Consider the following 22,093-nt stretch of genomic DNA (forward strand, 5'->3'; position numbering starts at 1 on the left):
TCTGCCAAAGCTGAGTTTGCCAAGTTTAACAAAGGCAGATTCCAATAAATATTTTTCCACTGAACATTTCCATTAGATATCAGGGTTTGTAACTGTGATGAAACCAGAGATGCCTGCTGTGGGACACACAAGTTGGAGCAAAAAAAAGCGCAGTGCTGAAAGGACAGCTAGGACAGAATAATGCAGTTGGCTTCTGCTAAAGCCTCTAAATAACACAAATGGTAATTGTCTTATGTTAGCAGGGCACAAAACACACCGTTTCACAAATGTCAGTTGCGTCACCACCGGTTTGGAATTGTGCTCAAGAATGGCAGGGTGAATTACAGGCGGCATGGTGGCACAGTGGTTAGCACTGCTGCCTCACAGCTCCAGGGACCTGGGTTCGATTCCTGGCTTGGGTCACTGTCTGTGTGGAGTTTGCACATTCTCCCCGTGTCTGCGTTGGTTTCCTCCAGGTGCTCCGGTTTCCTCCCACAGTCCAAAGATGTGCAGTTTAGGTTGATTGGCCATGCTAAATTGCCCCTTAGTGTTCCAGGATGCGTGGATTAGAAGGATTAGTGGGGCAAACGTGTGTGGCTATGGGGATAGGGCCTTGGTGGGATTGTTGTCAGTGCAGACTCGATGGGCCAAATGGCCTCTTTCTGCACTGTAGGGATTCCATGATTTCTATGAATGTGCTGCTGACCCAAAATTAGTTCTGTTTTGGGCATGTGTGCCCTAGTGCTCCCTGTTCGAGAACCAGGTGCCAGAAAAGACATTTCTTGGTTCAAATGAAGCTCCAGCTGAAATATCAGCACACAGATGAGAATTTCAGTGGATTTTCCTCCACTAAATGTGATCCCCATTGCCAGACAATTGGTCACAGTATTGCAGCCAAAGGTTCTTGGTAAAGCTAACCAAAGATGTCAACGACAGTGTCAAGAAGTCTACAAACACTGATCAGTGGAAGGTGTTGTTTAACAAGGGGCAAAAGATGTGAGACAGAAACTCACTAAAGTCAAGCAAAAGCCGGAAGCCACCTTAATTGTCTCATGCCTGGAAGAATCGTGTTAAGTCTTGCTACTTGGCTTAATGTTGTTTTAGAGCAAAAGAAGTTGGAATCAAGGCTCATCCTAGCCCTCAAGATGCTGGATTTGACTGGTTCAAGAAGCTCAGGGCACTCCTCTGATGGATTCTGGGTAAAGACACTGCCCATTAAGATATCAAAACACTTGGATTACAATGCTGTGGGTATCACCCTTAGTCTGTGCTAAGGTTGCTAATCATAGAATGAATAGTTGCTGTGGCACCACAGTGCCCCTGGGCTGCAGAGGGCAACAGGCAAAGACAGCCAGGGTTTCAACATGTGAACGCGTTAGTGAGCAGCTCATCTCTCAGTTCGCATACAAAAAAATGGACATTTGGGTCAGAAATTGCCAGCTGTCTGTCCCCATAAAACTGGACTCCTTCGTCGCCAATGGAATAAAAAAAGCAGGAGGCCTGGGAGACAATGACAAAATAAGAAAACATGAAACCAAAAGGCTGGTCAACCCAGGTTGTCTCTGTTTACAGTGAGGTAACACAGGCATCTGAAGTTGCACAAGCAAAAAATTACTTTGAACTAACAGGAAGACTGAAAATTTTCATAGAATCCCTACAGTGCAGAAGGAGGCCATTCGGCCCATCATTTAAGTTTAAGTTTTTTATTTATTAATCACAAGTAAGGCTTACATTGACACTGCAATGAAGTTACTGTGAAATTCCCCTAGTAGCCACAGTCCAGCGCTTGTTCAGGTCAATGCACCTAAACCAGCACTTTTTTCAGAATGTGGGAGGAAACTGGAGCACCCGGAGGAAACCCACACAGGCACGGGAGAACGTGCAGACTCCACACAGACAGTGACCCAAGCTGGGAATCGAATCCAGGTCGTGGTGCTGTGAGGCAGCAGTGCTAATCACTGTGCTACCCTGCCGCCCCAAGTCTGCACCGACCACAATCCCATCTAGGCCCTATTCCCATAACCCCACATACTTACCCTGCTAATCCCCCTGACACGAAGGGGCAATTTACCATGGCCAATCAACCTAACCCACACATCATTGGAGTCTGGGAGGAAACTGGAGCACCCGGAGGAAACCCATGCAGACACGGGGAGAATGTGCGAACTCCACACCCACCTGTAGCTGGAATCGAACCTGGGTCCCCGGCACCGTGAGGCAGCAGTGCTAACCACTGTACCGCCTTTTAGATTGAGCTCTGTTGCTAACGTTCATTTTTTATATCCTTATATGCATGTACCCATTTTAAATTAGCAATAGTACCCATTTCTCTGCAATGCTCTTACACTTGTCTTAAATGCAGGACCTGTATCAACACGCACTGTTTCTTCCCCTCAAACATTCTATTTATTTCATCCCAATAATGGAACATGAATGATTAATCTTGGCTGTTACCGGGTGTTTTACATTCGTTAGTTTGATTGATCACTGAATTAGAAGATTGAAGCCACACAAATTACTAATCCTGTAATTTTATTGTAAATCAATATTTAGGTTTCAATTTTTCACTACCTATAATGCATTCAGCTCCCTATTACAGATAAAAAACATTATTTATTCATAAAATCTGTATTGTACATGAATACAAGCACTTAATTCTAAGGTCATTACTTCAGGATTTGCAGCAGCTATATTTTGAAGTGAAATGTGGAGCTTATTTTGGAACATTTATAAATTGGTGTCAACCACTGAAATACAGATTTGCAATAGCTTTGTGACAAACCATATATTTGGAACTGCAGCATCAAGAATGGTTTCAAGTACTTTTAATTGCAATTATTTTAGTCTCAGTGCAATTAAGAAAGGAATATGTGGAAACTTCAGAACTAGTTAAACATAATCCTAATAAAAAAGTCACATACTAGTTTCCTAAGGCGGCATGGTGGCACTGTGGTTAGTACTGCTGCCCCAGTGCCAGGGACCCAGGTTCGATTCCTAGCTTGGGTCACATGCGGAGTCTGCACGTTCTCCCAGTGTCTGTGTGGGTTTCCTCCAGGTGCTCCAGTTTTCTCCCACAGTCCGAAAGACGTACTAGTAAGGTGCATTGGCCATGTTAAATTCTCCCTCAGTGTACCCGAACAGGTGCCGGGGTGTGGCGACTCGGCAGTTTTCACAGTAACTTAATTGCAGTGTTAATGTAAGCCTACTTGTGACACTGATGGATAAACTTTAAACCATTTCTTTCAACAAAATTGCAAGTTTCCACAAATATTCACATACGAGACTAGTTGTATTTGACAATTATTTGAGGCCAAAAGTATGAGTAGGCATCTTATACATGGATCATACCCTTCCCTCAGAGGTTTCTCCTGGCTGGCTTCTTCCCTTCTACTGAATCAATGTCACCAAAGACAGTAGATCCAACTGTGTCATACCAGTATGTTCCCATCAGTCATAGCTTTCAGCTGCTGCGTCAGTACTGTGATATTTATTTGACAGCTTGCCCCCTCAAGCCTTGACTTCAATCCAAGCTCCCACTGTTGATTTAAAATTGAAGACATCTTTGCAGGATAGATAAGGAGAGGAACTTTAAAATCAGCACCAGGAGCCAGAAATGAAGACATTAAATAAACAGCCATGTGCTGAAAGAACTAAGCGCTAAGTGAAGGAACAGCGCATGGAAATTTACTGGTTGAAATGAGGAAAAAAAAACTGGAAATGCATTTTAAAGTTTATTTATTAGTGTCACAAGTATGCTTCAATTAACACTGTAATGAAGTTACTGTGAAAATCCCCTAGTCGCCACACTCCGGTGCCTGTTCGGGTACACCGAGGGAGAATTTAGCATGGCCAATGCACCTAACCAACACATCTTTCGGACTGTGGGAGGAAACGGGAGTACCCGGAGGAAACCCACACAGACACGGGAAGAACGTGCAAACTCCACACAGACAGTGACCCAAGCCGGGAATCGAACCCGGGTCCCTGGCGCTGCGAGGCAGCATTGCTAACCACTGTGCCACCGTGCAAAGCAAACAATATTTGGGCAAGAACTTTATTGGATACCAGTTTTGTAATGTTGATCCTCGTTCTTCACAAGTCAAGGAATTTGTTTGAATTAAAAACTGGAATTTTAGGAGGATCATCAGGTGTTTCCCCGTTCCCTTCCTCAATGATTTTGAATTCAGAGCATCTTCTGAGGTGGGCTGCAATTAAGACAAAAGTGAACCATTTACCCTTTACAATGGAGGGGGGTGCAGGGATGGGAGGAAGACAAACTTCCTGTGTTGGCCGCTCAATATCAACCCTATATTCAGAGCTAGCATGCCTGACTCCACTCACCGATGCTGATCCCTTCTGACGTACTGAGCCAGCAGACACGCCACATCATGAGAGAGCCCAGCAGGGTGTCAACCCAGCATTGAGACCAAATTCTAATCTCCACTCTCCAGGGTCGTGTGTGGGAATAGATCCCATTACTCAGAGGCAGGAATGCTACCATTAAGCCAAAGGTGCAGTCCTTATAATTCTATATGCCCCAACTAAAACTTGCAAACTCTTGTCCACTGTCAGTGGAAATTGTTCCAGCCATTCAGTGCACTGTAAAACTCGGCGTCTCCAAAACACCCAGCCTCTCTTTTCCTTAAATCTTAAAAAAGCTTCTCAAAACCTTTATTTTCAACCAATCTTTCAGCTATTCTGAGTTGTTCCGTCATTGGTGCCTTCAATCCCATATAAATTCTAACAATCTCTTACAAATTCTTATTCATTTCTTACTTCATTTTTTGTAAAGCACCTTGGAATGTTCTTAAATAATTGTTAGCTGACAGCTTTAACCACAAAAGGCAGGGAAAAAAAGTAAAGGCAATATTTCCCTCATTTGCATGAAGTTACCGAGCACCTCCACCTCCCTGCACACTGCCGATCTGTCCAAATAAGACCACCTCTGCAAAACAGACGATGCCTCATATAAGTTATACCTTCTTGAATAATTTACATGACATTCATATTTTTTCCTTCCTTATCTCTCCCCCCACCATTTGAAGGTATAACTTCTACAAGGCAGAGTTGTCTGCAGCCTGTGGTTATTTCATTTCAAAAGTGACCATTCATTTCTCTGTGTGATCTTGGTGAGGACTGCAGGTCTATTCTTCTGTTACTGCTATTGCCGTCAGGCCCATTCCGCACCCATTGATATCTACAGGCATGCACTTTGCTTTCGCCGTCAGTCATGTGATTAATAGAGGAAACCTTGTTGAATCTTTTTGCCTCCCGCCGTACAGGAGCACTGCGCTCAGCTGTTAGTGGTCTCATTACAGTTCAAGTTGAGATCAACTAGCACTGCACAAATCAAGGAGCAAGCCACTGACAATCCTGATCTGTGTGGCTCTGTCACACCCAGAAGTTTATTGACCCACAGAGTCTTTGTGGAAGCGATCGTCTGGTTGAATACACTTATTCAGTGATATGCTTGAAGGTGGTGGAAGACCAGTGATGTCTAAATGTTTTGTGGTCTGCAAGTTCAGGCAATCCGTCTCTCAAACTCCAGGCAACTTAATTTTGTGTGTGTTTACTTCCGGCTTGCTGGTTTGTCCAGCTTATATTTCATGGAATTGGAGATTTAGAAAAGACCGTTCTTGGTTGATGGACAAATCCTAAATCAGAATGGGAAGAATTTTGGGATGTGCAAACTCATGGAAAATATTTATATGTTGCAGCCAGTAAGGCACCTTGGTGTTTACTAAAACAGCCCATTTGAACCAAAAAAATGGACACTTTTGGTTGATTTTGTTTAAAAAAGGGGTTGGAATTTGGCATAAATTGGCAAATGGGGTAATGCGTTTTTTTTTATAGTTGCCATTAACAAAATTGTGCTCAGTAATCACATATTTCAAAGTCACGTGTGTCTATGAATTTGTCGAAGAAAATGGGCACTCACCAGTTTTGGCTGGGAGAAATCTTGAGGGTCAAATTTACCTCAGTGCATGGGGAACCATGTTTCAATAATGTGTATATTTGGGATTTTAAAAAAGTTCAATATTGCACTATTGTTCTGTCCCTGTCTTTTGTGGTTAATGCTGTCAGCTAACAATACTTTAAAAACACATATTGTCAGTAGATTTTACTGGAAACTTATTTATTTACAAATCTCCTCTTGGGCTGTCATATAGAGTAATGCAAGTCTTTGATTTTACAACCTGTTGCTTCATGAACAATATAAATGGCACCAATAACTTGTATTTAAAACCACTATCTTTTGACAGTATTTTGAGTTTCTATATTTCTCTGTAAACCTGGATCAAATCACAAAGTGGGTTGTGTGGCATGTTGCTATTCACATTCAAAAGTGTTGGGGGTTCAGAATTTTTAACTGTCACAGCATTCAAAACTACTTTAAACTGATGGATGCTAATTAAGCTTCAGGGGCATTCCAGGAATCCCTGTTGGTAAAAAATAAAGCTCTCCACTCAAAAAATTCCAAGAAAAGCCTAAACTTGTCATCTGGTTCAATAACTCAATGGATAAACTCACTGAGAATGGGGGAAGAAAACCCATTTTTTTAAAAAAATACTTGGTCCAAAAGGAAAATAAATATTCAAAGTTAATTTTTGGCTCCTATGATGGATTAAGCAATAAAATTCCCCATTCAATCAAAAATGGGAAAATGTCTCTTCTCCATAAATAAATAAAACCCACAGGGTGCCAGTTTTGCCCAATGTTACCATACGCACCTTGGAGCCGAACGTTATGTTTTTAAGCCCCTCTCCAGCTCTTATCAATACTGCAAAGCAATACTAGATGGTGTGCTACATTGCCGAAAGTATCGTAGAATAGAATCCCCACAGTACAGAAGGAGGCCATTTGGCTCATCGAGTCTGCACCGACCACATCACACCCCAGCCCTACTCTCGCCACCCCACACAATCACCCCGCTAATCCCCCTGACACTAAGGTCAATTTAGCATGGCCAATCGACCTATCATCTTTTGGAGGAGAAATTAAACTTAGACCTAGACTGCTTGTTCAGGTGAATGTAAAAGATCCCACGGCATGAGTTGAACAGAGAAATTCTCCTGGGGTTCCAGTCATTATTCATCACTTAACCAACACATGCATTTTTGATTATAAAGTATTTCCAGCCCTTGAGCCAAAGTAAAATTATGAAATTAAAAATACAACAACAGGATTGAAGGAGAGAGAGAAAACATGGATGTTTTGTTTTTAATAAAAAATTGTACTCAAAATGTTTATTTTAGTCCTTTTGGGATAGTGCTACACAAATAAAGGCACTCGAACATGAGTGTTCATTCGTGCATCACCATGTATGAGCTCATAATTTACGAAAGTATGCTGCCTAGAAATGGCAACTTCTCCTGGCAATCTCAGGAACATAGAAACTGAAGTAAGCCACTCAACGCTTCCTGGCTTTCAGTTCAATCATGATTGTGTTAATTCCACTCACTTGCCTTAGATCAAGATCTCTTGATACCCTGATCCAATAAAACTCTATCTACTATAATCTTCTAGTTTTGCAGTATCTACAGCTTTTAGGAGGAAGAGAATTCCAGACTTCTACATAACAAATGCTACCTGATTTCCCTCCTAAATGGCCTAGCTCTAATTTTAAGGCGCTTCATTCACGACAAGAAGAAATCGTTTCTCTGGATCTACCCTGTTGAACATCTTGACCAAATCATTCAATCTTCTGTCCTTAGCGGAATACAAGACAAGTTTATACAACCTGCACTCATAATTTAAACCTCTTTGGTATTAGTATTATCATCATCATCAAGGGATGAACATCTTTTTGAATCAAAAGTAAGCGAGGTAAACGGCCAGATATATATTTTTAAATTGTTAACAAAAAGGGTTAATACAGAAATTGTTTGGAATGCTAACACGTATTAATTTTAAGAAAATGCAGCAACTTGGAAAATTTACCTGCAGCTAAAATTATGCCTTAATTTTGAAACATTGCAAGTGAAGTACTTCAATTTGAAGACTTAATTTTCCTCCATGTATTATTTTTAAACCACACTGTTTACATTAGTACACAGAAATTAAGGACTGTATGAAAAAAATTAAGACACAGAAATATGTTGCAACCCATGAGAAGTTACTCCTCTAATATAACAAATGAGGCCATTCGTTAGTGAGAACAATCAAACATTGATCATCTGCCGTGCATAGTTACTACACCTGTAAAAAACAAAGGTACTCGTGAATGTAATTTTCTTACCACATTTGGTCGTTTGACCAGGCTCTCAAGTTTCGTATGACTGAATTCCAGGCTTATGACATTATAGAGCTTATCTCTTTCCACCTCTGGTGTTTCGTAGTATTTCACCCATTGTGACATGCTCATCTCAATCCCTTTCTGTGTACTAACATCCATGACATCCACAATACGACGACTCCCTGAATCACAAAAAGCAAAACAATTCTTATCAGCTTCAATTTAGTGTCTGATTTTTGTACACCCATTTATGCTATCGTCTTCATGGAACCAAAAATCTAACAGAATTAAAGAACAAAGAACAATACAGCACGGAACAGGCACTTTAGCTCACCAAGCCTGCGCCGATATAGTATAAACGTATCACACAGTAATACAAACAATAACAGATGCTATTTTTGTGAAGCATATTGAAATTCATAATGAGTCGGGATGTTCACATCCATTCATTCACTTCTAATCATACTTTCTTTTTAACCTGGCCCCTTAATTAAGGAAAAACACAAAATGGTTTCCATAAGGGATTAAATGAAGTATCTTACTCTCTTCAGATGTTGTTGAAATGACTGGCCAATGATCCAAAAGTATCAGTCAGTCATTCTCAGGGACCTTGTCCAAGTGGCAATTTACAAGTCTTGACAGGGGGGGGGGGGGGGGGGGGGTGTGTGTGTGTGTGTGTGTGTGTGTGCGCATCAGAGCCATCTCCAATCTAGCCTTCATCCAACATCGACACAAGAGATTACAAGACAGGAATCAAAGATAGAAGCCCTCGCTGACTTTAGCCTCTCTAATCCCAACCTTGTTTGAGACCAACAAAGGAGATCAAATTCAGAACATTCTTACACAACGAGCCGTCAAGTGAACTGGGTCTTGATTCAAAACCAAGAAAGCAGTGTCTGCTCTTACTTCCAAAGTTGTGCAAATTGTTAAGCACTTCTTATAAACTGAGTTAAAGTACTGCAGAAAGAACAGTGTGCCTTTGAGTATGACACCATCAGTTTGCTTTGTGCGATCAGCAACTGAAAGCAGAAGGTAACTTGCAATATGCACAACAAAACTGTTCTTTTTAAGTGAGATTGCAAAACTAAAAGCAGCAGCTACTGCAAAATACTGAATACTTGGACCAATGTAATGATTTATTTTTCCTGAGCAATTTTTACATTGGCTTATGGGTCAGCGAACTCAGTGTCTTTATTCATTATCTCCTATAAATATGCATACATCTCAGTAAATAGTAAGTTAGTGATCCATGCAGAGTTATTTGCTGATCTAAACAAGGTCTTTTCTCTAATCAGGTCAAATCTCACCTTTTATGACTAGTTTCTGACAATTTCATTTCTGAGGATGCGATAATAGCATTATTATTGGAAATGACTTCCCATTGAGCCATATTTTCTGTGTTGCTACTTGTAATAATGATTCAGATGGGGGAGTGGGAAACAATATTCTGAGAATGTTGCATATTCGTTGTCTGGGTTCAGCAGTTAAAGAAAATGCTTAACTTGAAAATGCCAAATCTTAGGGAAAAACTGATGTCCACAGGGAGGTAGAGTGTAACTACCATACCAAACACAATCAAACGTTAAAAATTGGCCAATTTACAAACTCCAGTTGCAATCATTCTTCTCAGCTCCATAATTATCCATTTGAAGACAGAATTTTAGAAATAAGGCTTTCCTTGTCGCTGCTAAAGTTGCAGAAGCAGTCATTTAACTTGTTTTTTTTACCCTCACTGGACTGCACCTATGACCTTGGTTTTACAGGAGTGAGTAGTTCTGCCCAGAGTCAATGCAATGCACCCAATTAAGCAGCCTGAGGTTTTCTGTGTGCAATTACTGATTAACAAATAACTGCTCCCATGACTGGGCGGCACGGTAGCACAGTGGTTAGCACTGCTGCTTCACAGCTCCAGGGACCTGGGTTCGATTCCCGGCTCGGGTCACTGTCTGTGTGGAGTTTGCACATTCTCCTCGTGTCTGCGTGGGTTTCCTCCGGGTGCTCCGGTTTCCTCCCACAGTCCAAAGATGTGCGGGTTAGGTTGATTGGCCGTGCTAAAAAAATTGCCCCTTAGTGTCCTGAGATGGGTAGGTTAGAGGGATTAGCGGGTAAATATGTAGGGATATGGGGGTAGGGCCTGGGTGGGATTGTGGTCGGTGTAGACTCGATGGGCCGAATGGCCTCTTTCTGTACTGTAGGGATTCTATGATTTCTTCTATGATGACTACTGCGAATTGTGGGGGTAAAATAAAAAGAAAAAAATGGAAATGCTCAGCCTGCAGAGGAAAAATTAATTATCGCTTATGGTGTGAATCCTTTGTCAGGATGTTGACTATTCTGCTGTATGTTGACTATTCTGCTGTATGTTTTCGGCATTTCAATCCTTCATCTGCAGGTTTTTGCTTTTTATTCATTACTACAAATAACTCTTGAATTCATTATGGCATTATGGTGTATTATGAAACAGACATTTGCTACAGTTCAATAAAGGCTCTTGGAAAAGCCACTTTGTTGTTTGCACTGCCTATTAAACATGGACATGGAGGGGTAGGCAGGAAAATATATAGAAAGGCAAGTGTGAATGTAAAATGTACAGTGATAGACAAAGATATATCCACAGACAAGGCAGAGACAGCTAGGTAGCAAGATAGAAACAGCCAGACCACTTTCTAAAGATAATAAAAAATGTAATCCTTATATTCAGGCTTTGGAAATCATATCAGACAGAAAACAGCTTTCTGTTTTGGAGACTATTTTCCTGGGCAGCTGCATTGGAATGAAGCATTTGCTATAATAAACATGGAGATGATTTTTTGCTTACTTTGTGGGGCTGTAGTCGTAGAATCATACAGCGCAGAAGAGGCCCTTCGGCCCATCGAATCTGCACCAACACATTAGAAACACCTGAGCTCCCACCTATCTGCCATCCCATCTGCCAGCACTTGGTCCATAGCCCTGAATGTTATGACGTACCGAGTGCTCATCCAGGTACTTTTTAAAGGATGTGAGGCATCCCACCTCTACCACCCTCCCAGGCAGTGCATTCCAGGCCATCACCACTCTCTGGGTAAAAAAGTTTTTCCTCAAATCCCCCCTAAACCTCCTTCAACTAAGGAGAACAGCTGCTCCTTATCCACTCTGTCCACATCTCTCAAACTTATACACCTCGATCAGGTCACCTCTCAGTCTTCTCTGCTCCAACGAAAAGAACCCAAGCCTACCCAACCTCTCTTTATAACTTAAATGTTCCATCCCAGGCAGCATCCTGGTGAATCTCCTCTGCACCCCCTCCAGTGCAATTACATCATTCCTATAATGTGGCGACCAGAACTGCACACAGTTCTGTGTCATTTATTTTGGAATTAATTAAATTTCTAGGTGGAGAACAGAGGGCTAATTGCATCCATTGTACTTAAAGCAGGTATTTAAAAATCACACAAGATAACATTACTGCAGTTGAAGAACAGGTAGAATAGCTGGGCCTGTTCACCAGTGATGGTCAGTAAGTCACTAATCTACCAGTTACGGACTACAGCAAGGGGAAACCCCAATTTTATGCTGGCATTCTGTTTACGCTAATTCAGTTTTCACTTACTCGAGAGCTCACTTAATGCAGTTCCCTTATTGTAATCAGGGTTCAAGTTCTAAACTTTGTTTTAAAATGGATGCTGATCACTGTGGCATTCAGTGCACGCTCTAAGCTCGTGACTGCAGGTGAAAAAGCAGAAGCATTGTAGTTTTAAAGTTGGCCACAAGAGGTCAATGATCAACTGGAAATTTGCTCTCTTTCATAGATCAACTTCAAGGTTACAGCAAAACTAAACTGCAAAAAAAACACCAAATGTTCTTTCAAATCAAAATATCAGACTTATAGAATATACTTTTAATTAGGTTATACCTATTCAATTTTCATTATAATTCTCAAATGCTATTTTCTCTTCTCAAACAACTAAGAAATAAATAGGTGACAGATGTATGCCCTGACGTGGTGTATTTTGGCACGGATAACGTTAAATTTGAATAGTAAAAGGAAAGCATATTCTAATGTTGGTATAACAAGTGTGTGCTTTCTCACAGGTCTGGACTTACTCCAAAGCTGCTGTTCCATGTGCAATCAGATACAACTGCCCCATGGCCCCATCACAGGTCTTGTGCCACTGGCAATAACTACAAGTTGCAGCTTCATGGTACCTAGTCCCTACAATGGCCAGCATTAAAGCAATTCCAAAACAGTGAGGCAAGAATAAATATTTCCAGTTCCACGAGTGTACAAATTCTCTGAACGAGCATAAAGACAGGACACAAACAGCAGTCCGTATACGGAATCAAATGCATGCAACAAAAGCGCCTCCAAGAAATATTACTGCTTCAGCAAAACGAAGGCACAAATCATGGCATGTCTGAAAAAAATGGAGGACTCTTCCTTCTATTATAATGCCTATTTTGGAAGAAGTGCAGCTGTTTAAAACTTCTTAAGAATGAAGATGCAATAGTTCAGGAGCTCTGGCACCTACCCAATAAACACCACACACAACTTAGGCTAGAAATCAATGATAAAGGGACCCTTGGTAAAAAAAAGGATTGCAAATAATTCGCCATGGATTAGATAGCCTGGGTCAAAACAATTTAACTTACACTGAACTTCTATTTTACTTTCTTAAAAAATGAAACGTTGCTTGAAGATGTTGACTGGTAGGCTATGGTTTCACTTGCCTGGCTATCATCCAGCACCTTATCTAAATGACAATTAGTCATGTGTGATCCTGGACAATGAGACGGAGTGCAGGAAACAGATATAGGTGGTGACTCCCCCCCAAAAATTCTAAGTGCTGAATTGGCGGGACAAATGGTGTAATTCACGATTGTTTTTTCAGTGGGAGTTCAGAATCGAATCTCCCACACTCTGTGCAATGCAGAGATCACAATCGTGAATATCATTAAATTCTTGGGGGGGGGGGGGGGGGAGGTCTATTCACGCCAGAGTCTGACAGTTCCAGAACGCTGCGCATGCGCAGTGGCCCCAAACTGTCAGACTCCCATTTGCTGGCCAGCTCGATCACTGGCCAGCCCGAGGCCTCGCAGTGCTGCCCTTCCAACCCCCCACCCCCCCAAAATGGCCCGATCATGGCCCCATGAGCAATCCCGGGCCAACCCCAACCCCCCCCCCGCCACCCACCCAAACCGAGCGTCCTGATCTCCAGCAACCCCCCCAGCGGTAATGCCCCCCCCCCCCCCCCCCCCGCCCACTGGTTTCCAACATGGTCTCAACTGCACCTGCTCTCCGGCGGTGGGAGACACACGTGTCAGGAACGCATGCGCAAATCCCGAAAAATGGCCGACACACACATCCCCAGCCCGATGCACAAAAAAATTAGCACGTCGCGATGGGAGGTGCCCATAGAATCTGGTGAAATGGTGCGAAGACAGTAATCCCTCCCTCAATGTCATCAACTTCAGGAAACATAGTGGAGGACATGTCGCTGTCTACATGAATGGGGACAAAATGGAAATCATAGAATCCCTGGTCAAGAACTTCAAGTTTCCAGGTGTCCAGATCTGAACCAGCACTGAATACAGTACTCCAGATGTGGTCTCGCCAGTAGCCTGTAAAACTGAAGCATTACCTCCCTCCTCTTGTAGTCAATTCCCCTCTCAATAAATGATAACATTCTATTAGCTTTGCTAGATGTTTGCTGCACCTACATACTAACCTTTTGTGATTCATGTACTAGGACACCCAGATCCCTCTACATCACAGAACTCTGTAATCTCTCACTATTTAGATAGAACATAGAACATAGAACATTACAGCGCAGAACAGGCCCTTCGGCCCACGATGTTGCACCGACCAGTTAAAAAAAAAACTGTGACCCTCCAACCTAAACCAATTTCTTTTCGTCCATGAACCTATCTACGGATCTCTTAAACGCCCCCAAACTAGGCGCATTTACAACTGATGCTGGCAGGGCATTCCAATCCCTCACCACCCTCTGGGTAAAGAACCTACCCCTGACATCGGTTCTATAACTACCCCCCCTCAATTTAAAGCCATGCCCCCTCGTGCTGGATATCTCCATCAGAGGAAAAAGGCTATCACTATCCACCCTATCTAAACCTCTAATCATCTTATATGTTTCAATAAGATCCCCTCTTAGCCGCCGCCTTTCCAGCGAAAACAATCCCAAATCCCTCAGCCTCTCCTCATAGGATCTCCCCTCCATACCAGGCAACATCCTGGTAAACCTCCTCTGCACCCTCTCCAAAGCCTCCACATCCTTCCTGTAATGTGGGGACCAGAACTGCACACAGTACTCCAAGTGCGGCCGCACCAGAGTTGTGTACAGTTGCAGCATAACGCTACGACTCCTAAATTCAATCCCCCTACCAATAAACGCCAAGACACCATATGCCTTCTTAACAACCTTATCTACTTGATTCCCAACTTTCAGGGATCTATGCACACATACACCTAGATCCCTCTGCTCCTCCACACTATTCAAAGTCCTCCCGTTAGCCCTATACTCAACACATCTGTTATTCCTACCAAAGTGAATTACCTCACACTTCTCAGCATTAAACTCCATCCGCCACCTCTCGGCCCAACTTTGCAACCTGTCTAAGTCTTCCTGCAAACTACGACACCCTTCCTCACTGTCTACCACACCACCGACTTTGGTGTCATCAGCAAATTTGCTAATCCACCCAACTATACCCTCATCCAGATCATTAATAAATATTACAAACAGCAGTGGCCCCAAAACAGATCCCTGAGGTACACCACTTGTAACCGCACTCCATGATGAATATTTACTATCAACCACCACCCTCTGTTTCCTATCCGCTAGCCAATTCCTGATCCAATTTCCTAGATCACCCCCAATCCCATACATCTGCATTTTCTGCAGAAGCCTACCATGGTGAACCTTATCAAACGCCTTACTAAAATCCATATATACCACGTCCACTGCCTTGCCCCCATCCACCTCCTTGGTCACTTTCTCAAAAAACTCAATAAGGTTAGTAAGGCACGACCTACCTGCCACAAAACCATGCTGACTATCACCTATCAATTCATTACTCTCCAAATAACTATAAATCCTATCCCTTATAATTTTTTCCAACATCTTGCCGACAACAGAAGTGAGACTCACCGGTCTATAATTCCCGGGGAAGTCTCTGTTCCCCTTCTTAAACAATGGGACAACATTCGCTAACCTCCAATCTTCTGGTACTATACCAGAGGCCAACGACGACCTGAAGATCAGAGCCAGAGGCTCTGCATGCCTTTGTTGATTCATCCTGCCAAAATGGAAAACTTCACATTTTTCCACATTACACTCCATCTTCCAGATCTTTGCCTGCTCATCTAAACTATCCATATCCTTTTGTAGCCCCCTTGCGTCCTCTTCACAATTTATTTTTTTACCCATCTTTGTGTCATCAACATATTTAGTGACCACACCACTGCCCCCTTCATCCAAATCATTTATTTAGAGTTGAGATCCTAGTACTGATCCTTGTTGGGCCGAAGGGCTCGTTTCCATGCTGTAAAATGGTGTGATTCATGATTATTTTTTATGACTCTATCCACTGGAGTTTAGAAGAGTAACAGACAACATGATTGAAACATACAAGATCCTGTGGAGTCCTGGCAAGGTGGAAATGGAAAGGATGTTTCCTCTTGTGGGAAAATCTAGAACCAGGCATTACTGTTTAAAAAAAAAGGGTATGTCCATTTAGGGTGTCTCCCATTTAAGACAGAGGGAAAGAAAATTTCTTCCAGAGGGTTGAGACACTTTGGAATTCTCTTCCTCAAAAGGTGGTTGGAGCAGAGAGTCTTTGAATATCTTTAAGGCAGAAGTAGATAGATTCTTGATAAGCAAGCGGGTGAAAGGTTATTGTTTAAAAGTTTATTTATTAGCGTCACATGTAGACTTACATTAACACTGCAATGAAGTTACTGTGAAAATCCCTGAGTCGCCACACTCCGGCGCCTGTTTGGGTACACCGAGGGAGAATTTAACAATGTACGTCTTTCAGACTGTGGGAGGAAACCGGCGCACCCGGAGGAAAGCCACGCAGACACGTGGAGAACGTGCAGACTCGGCACAGGCAGTGACCCAAGCCGGGAATCTAACCTGGGTCCTTGGCGCTGGGAGGCAGCAGCACTAACCACTATTGGGGGTGGGCAGGAATGTGAAGTTGAAGTTAAAATTAGATCAGCCATGATCTTATTGAATGGAGGAGCAGGTTTGAGGGATCTCCTCCTGATTCATATGATCGTATGTATGCCAACATTTACTGGAATTTGGAAGAATGAGAGGTGATCTTATTGAACCATAAGATTTTGTGGGACAGGGTAGGTGCTAAGAGAATGTATCACTACCGAGAAGTCAAGAACTAGGTACCCAGTTTAAAATCTAGGGTGTCTCCCATTTAAGACAGATGAGAAAGGAAATTAGAGATAGTATCAGATTCAAGGAAGAAGCATACAAATTGGCGAGAAAAGGCTGTAGGCCTGAGGATTGGGCGCAGTTTAAAATTCAGCAAAGGATTAAGGAGGGAAAAATAGAATACAAAAGTAAGCTCGCGGGGAACATAAAAACTGACTGTAAAAGTTTCTATAGGTTTCTAAAGAGAAAAAGATTGACAAAAACAAATGTAGGCCCTTCATCAGAAACTGGAGAATTCATAACGGGGAATAAAGGAATGGCTGAGGAATTAAATTTGCACTTTGCTTCAATCTCCACGAAAGAAGACATGAATAATGTACCAGAAGTGCTGAGAGAAACATGTTTTAGTGAGGAGCTGAAGGAAATCAGCATTAGTAGAGAAATGGTTTTAGGGAAATTGATGGAATTCAAGGCGGATAAATCCCCAGGGCCTGATAATGTTCATCCCAGTAAGGAAGTGGCCCTGGAAAATATAAATCCATTGGTAGTTATTTTCCAAAAATCTTTGGACTCTGGAATAGTTCCTACAGATTGGAAGGTAGCCAATATAAGCCTGCTATTCAAAAAGGGAAGTAGCGAGAAAACAGGGAACGATAGGCCAGTGAGCTTAACATTGATATTGGGGAAGTTCCTGAAGTCTATTATCAATGATCAGCCATGATCAAAATGGATGGCGGAGCAGGCTTGAAGGGCCGAATGGCCTACTCTTGCTTCTAGTTTCTATGAATTTCATCTGTCAGAGGATCAGTAGTCTTTATATGATAGAATCCCTACAGTACAGAAAGAGGCCATTCGGCCCATCGCGTCTGCACCGACCACAATCCCACCCAGGCCCTACCCCCATATCCCTACATATTTTACCCACTAATCCCTCTAACCTACGCATCTCAGGGGCAATTTTAGCATGGCCAATCGACCTAAGCCGCACATCTTTGGACTGTGGGAGGAAACCGGAGCACCCGGAGGAAACCCACACAGACACGAGGAGAATGTGCAAACTCCACACAGACAGTGACCTAAGCCGGGAATCGAACCCAGGTCCCTGGAGCTGTGAAGCAGCAGTGCTAACCACTGTGCTACCGTGCCGCCTAGTCTTTGGGATTATCTTCCCTAGGGAGTAGTAGAGACCAAGTCAATGAATATAAACAAGGCTGAGACAAGGGAATCAAAAGTTATGAACAACGGGAGGGAAAGTGGAGTTAAGGCCACAATCAGATCAACCATAAGTACTGGCACAGTCTTGGTGGACCAAATGGCCAAACCACTCGTTTCTTATGATTTTATGAAGACTGAGCCTGAACATCAGTAGAAACTGAGGCCCAAAACTAAGTTATAGAACATAGAACATTACAGCACATTACAGGCCCTTCGGCCCTCGATGTTGCACCGACCTGTGAAACCAATCTAAAGCCCCTCTAATCTACACTATTCCAATATCATCCATATGTTTATCCAATGACCATTTAAATGTCCTTAATGTTGGCGAGTCCACTACTGCTGCAGGCAGGGCATTCCACGCCCTTACTACTCTCTGAGTAAAGAACCTACCTCTGACATCTGTCCTATATCTATCACCCCTCAATTTAAAGCTATGTCCCCTCGTGCTAGCTATCACCATCTGAGGAAAAAGGCTCTCACTGTCCACCCTATCTAATCCACTGATCATCTTGAATGCCTCTATTAAGTCACCTCTTAACCTTCTCTCTACGAAAACAACCTCAAGTCCCTCAGCCTTTCCTCATAAGACCTTCCCACCATACCAGGCAACATCCTGGTAAATCTCCTCTGCACCCTTTCCAATGCTTCCACATCCTTCCTATAATGCGGCGACCAGAACTGTACGCAATACTCCAAATGCAGCCGCACCAGAGTTTTGTACAGCTGCAACATGACCTCATGGCTCCGAAACTCAGTCCCTCTACCAATAAAAGCTAACACTCCGTACGCCTTCTTAACAACCCTATCAACCTGGGTGCCAACTTTCAGGGATCTATGCACATGGACACCGAGATCTCCATGCTCATCCACACTACCAAGTATCTTACCATTAGCCCAGTACTCTGTAATCCTGTTATTCCTGACGAAAAATATTCATTAAGCGCCTCTCCTATCTCTTCGGACTCCACGCACAACTTCCCACTACTGTCCTTGACTGGTCCTAATCTTACCCTAGTCATTCTTTTATTCCTGACATACCTATAGAAAGCTTTAGGGTTTTCCTTATTGCCAAGGGTGTGGTACATTAAGCTGCTAAACCACTCAATTGTTTCAATGCCCAATACAAGGCTAAATCCCATAAAAAGAAATATGTTAATCCACTTAATTAATCTAAGTTTGTCCATGTATTTTTAAAACAATCAAATCTACACACCTTGAACAGAAAACTTTTTCAATACATTTTAAAATAACTTTTTCTGCATTATATGCAGTTCCATTGTTGAGTGAATAGGTTCTCAAAAGCTTCCATAATTTATACTTTGAACAAGTTTTGAACATTACACACAATAATTCCTCTTACTCCTTTTGCACAGTTCTTGAAATTAATTTAATCATTGCTTTGTTTCTCTACAACAGTCTTTAGTCTTCAACTAAAGAACAAAGATTTTTAACCTGCTATTTTTTGCCTTCTCTCCTGTATGTCCAAAACACTTACACAGATTACTTCATGATTCACTCAACTTCTATCGTTTACCTCTTTCAAAGTCTATAGTATGCAAATATTCTGTGGACTGGGATCGACACGGTGGCACAGTGGTTAGCACTGCCGCCTCACAGCACCGGAGACCCGGGTTCAATTCCCAGCCTCGGTCACTGTCTGTGCGGAGTCTGTACATTCTCTGTGGTTTCCTCCGTGTGTTCCGGTTTCCTCCCACAGTCCAAAGGTGTGCGGGTTAGGGAATTGGTCATGCTAAATTGTCTGTCAGTGTCAGGGGGACTAGCAGGGTAAATATGTGGGGTTACAGGGGTAGAGCCTGGGTGGGATCTTCGTCAGTGCAGGCTCGATGGGCCAAATGGCTTCCTTCTGCACTGTAGGGTTTCTATGATCCTGAACAAACTTTGAACTTTACACCGACCAAAGGTCAGACGTTTTTTCTGCTTGCTTATGGAGCAAGGTATTTCCAGAGCCATTAGAACATCTCAGAGCCTCTACAACACGCAAAGTCAACAGCCTTAAACGGAATTTAGAGCATATGAGATGAAGAAAAACGGAAGCTGAGCTGGAGGGTAGTCAGAGCTGTGGAACAACCATTTGCCTTCAGATAAGTGTGCTCAAAGATAGTCTGGTCAGGCCTAACAGCAGCTGATGATGACAAAGAATGATCCTGTTGGAAACCTATCAGATCGCTGCTGGAAGGATCTGGGTTGAGGCATGTGGGTGACAGAAGAGGAAGAGAATCACCAAAACCAGGCTGATGTTTTAATTCAAAGACAACTATTTTGTGTTGCTTAAATCCCATTGGAACAAACATTGTGGATCACAGCAACGAATGTCACCATGACCCTTAGCCATCTGCATGACACCAGGCAACCCTTCAATTTGAACAAAGAACAGTACAGCACAGGAAACAGGCCCTTCGGCCCTCCAAGCCTGTGCCGCTCCATGGTCCAACTAGACCAATCGTTTGTATCCCTCCATTCCCAGGCTGCTCATGTGACTATCCAGGTAAGTCTTAAACGATGTCAGCGTGCCTGCCTCCACCACCCTACTTGGCAGCGCATTCCAGGCCCCCACCACCCTCTGTGTAAAAAACGTCCCTCTGATATCGGAGTTATACTTCGCCCCTCTCACCTTGAGCCCGTGACCCCTCGTGATCGTCACCTCCGACCTGGGAAAAAGCTTCCCACTGTTCACCCTATCTATACCCTTCATAATCTTGTATACCTCTATTAGATCTCCCCTCATTCTCCGTCTTTCCAAGGAGAACAACCCCAGTCTACCCAATCTCTCCTCATAGCTAAGACCCTCCATACCAGGCAACATCCTGGTAAACCTTCTCTGCACTCTCCCTAACGCCTCCACGTCCTTCTGGTAGTGCGGCGACCAGAACTGGACGCAGTACTCCAAATGTGGCCTAACCAGCGTTCTATACAGCCGCATCATCAGACTCCAGCTTTTATACTCTATACCCCGTCCTATAAAGGCAAGCATACCATATGCCTTCTTCACCACCTTCTCCACCTGTGTTGCCACCTTCAAGGATTTGTGGACTTGCACACCTAGGTCCCTCTGTGTTTCTATACTCCTGATGACTCTGCCATTTATTGTATAACTCCTCCCTACATTATTTCTTCCAAAATGCATCACTTCGCATTTATCCGGATTAAACTCCATCTGCCACCTCTCCGCCCAATTTTCCAGCCTATCTATATCCTGCTGTATTGCCCGACAATGCTCTTCGCTATCCGCAATTCCAGCCATCTTCGTGTCATCCGCAAACTTGCTGATTACACCAGTTACACCTTCCTCCAAATCATTTATATATATCACAAATAGCAGAGGTCCCAGTACAGAGCCCTGTGGAACACCACTGGTCACAGACCTCCAGCCGGAAAAAGACCCTTCGACCACTACCCTCTGTCTCCTGTGGCCAAGCCAGTTCTCCACCCATCTAGCCACTTCTCCTTGTATCCCATGAGCCTTAACCTTCTTAACCAACCTGCCATGTGGGACTTTGTCAAATGCCTTGTAATTGGTTCCCATTAAGCACGAGACCCACATTAAATGGTCACATTTCCCACAGACCATATTGGGCAGCACGGTGGTACAGTGTTTAGCACGGCTGCCTCACAGCACCAGGAATCCGGGTTCAATTCCGGCCTCGGGTCACTGTCTGTGTGGAGTTCGCACATTCTCCCTGTGTCTGTGTGGGTTTCCTCCGGGTGCTCCAGTTTCCTCCCACAGTCCAAAGATGTGCAGGTTAGGTTGATTGGCCATGCTAAATTGACCCTAGTGTCAGGGAGATTAGCAGGGTAAATATGTGGGGTTGCGGGAATAGGATCTGGGTGGGATTGTGGTCAGTGCAGACTCAATGGGCTGAATGGCCTTCTTCTGCACTGTAGGAATTCTATGTTCTAACATACAAAAATGCATCATTAAAAGTAAAGAAAAATGGAAGAGCCTCAAATACGTTTAAAATTTTCAGATTACATTAACTTGCTTCTGCAGGACAAGTAAAAAGTACTTCCTGGATGACTCTGCATTGCTTATTGAGGCTAATTCTTCACTATGAAGAAATTTAAGTGTAAAAATTTAGCCATTTGAATCTCTGCCAAATGCATGGAAACATATATTAAAGACACTCCATAGATAATTCACAAAATAAATGCAAAATCTAAATACAAAATTTCATTACAGCTAGGATATCTGATCCAAGGAAAGGTTAGCTGTTCTGTGCTAATCTGGAAACCTGGTCCACAGAAATTGTTA

At 43.0% G+C, this 22,093-nt stretch overlaps 1 protein-coding gene across 13 annotated transcripts in view; it reads right to left on the reverse strand.

Annotated features, from left to right (window-relative positions):
- Window positions 1–22,093, reverse strand: part of LOC144503002 (lysine-specific demethylase 2B-like) — a 237,834-nt gene that overhangs the window by 135,020 nt on the left and 80,721 nt on the right. For 12 of the 13 annotated variants that reach the window (XM_078227483.1, XM_078227489.1, XM_078227486.1 and 9 more), the window contains exon 5: window positions 8,219–8,397. The exons of the other annotated variant lie outside the window; for it this stretch is intronic. In XM_078227483.1, the coding sequence (XP_078083609.1) occupies window positions 8,219–8,397 (179 nt within the window). The remainder of the gene's footprint in view (window positions 1–8,218; window positions 8,398–22,093) is intronic. 13 annotated transcript variants of the gene reach the window in all.

Source organism: Mustelus asterias, chromosome 13 (assembly GCF_964213995.1).
Source record: "Mustelus asterias chromosome 13, sMusAst1.hap1.1, whole genome shotgun sequence".
NCBI classification, from domain to species: Eukaryota; Metazoa; Chordata; class Chondrichthyes; order Carcharhiniformes; family Triakidae; genus Mustelus; species Mustelus asterias.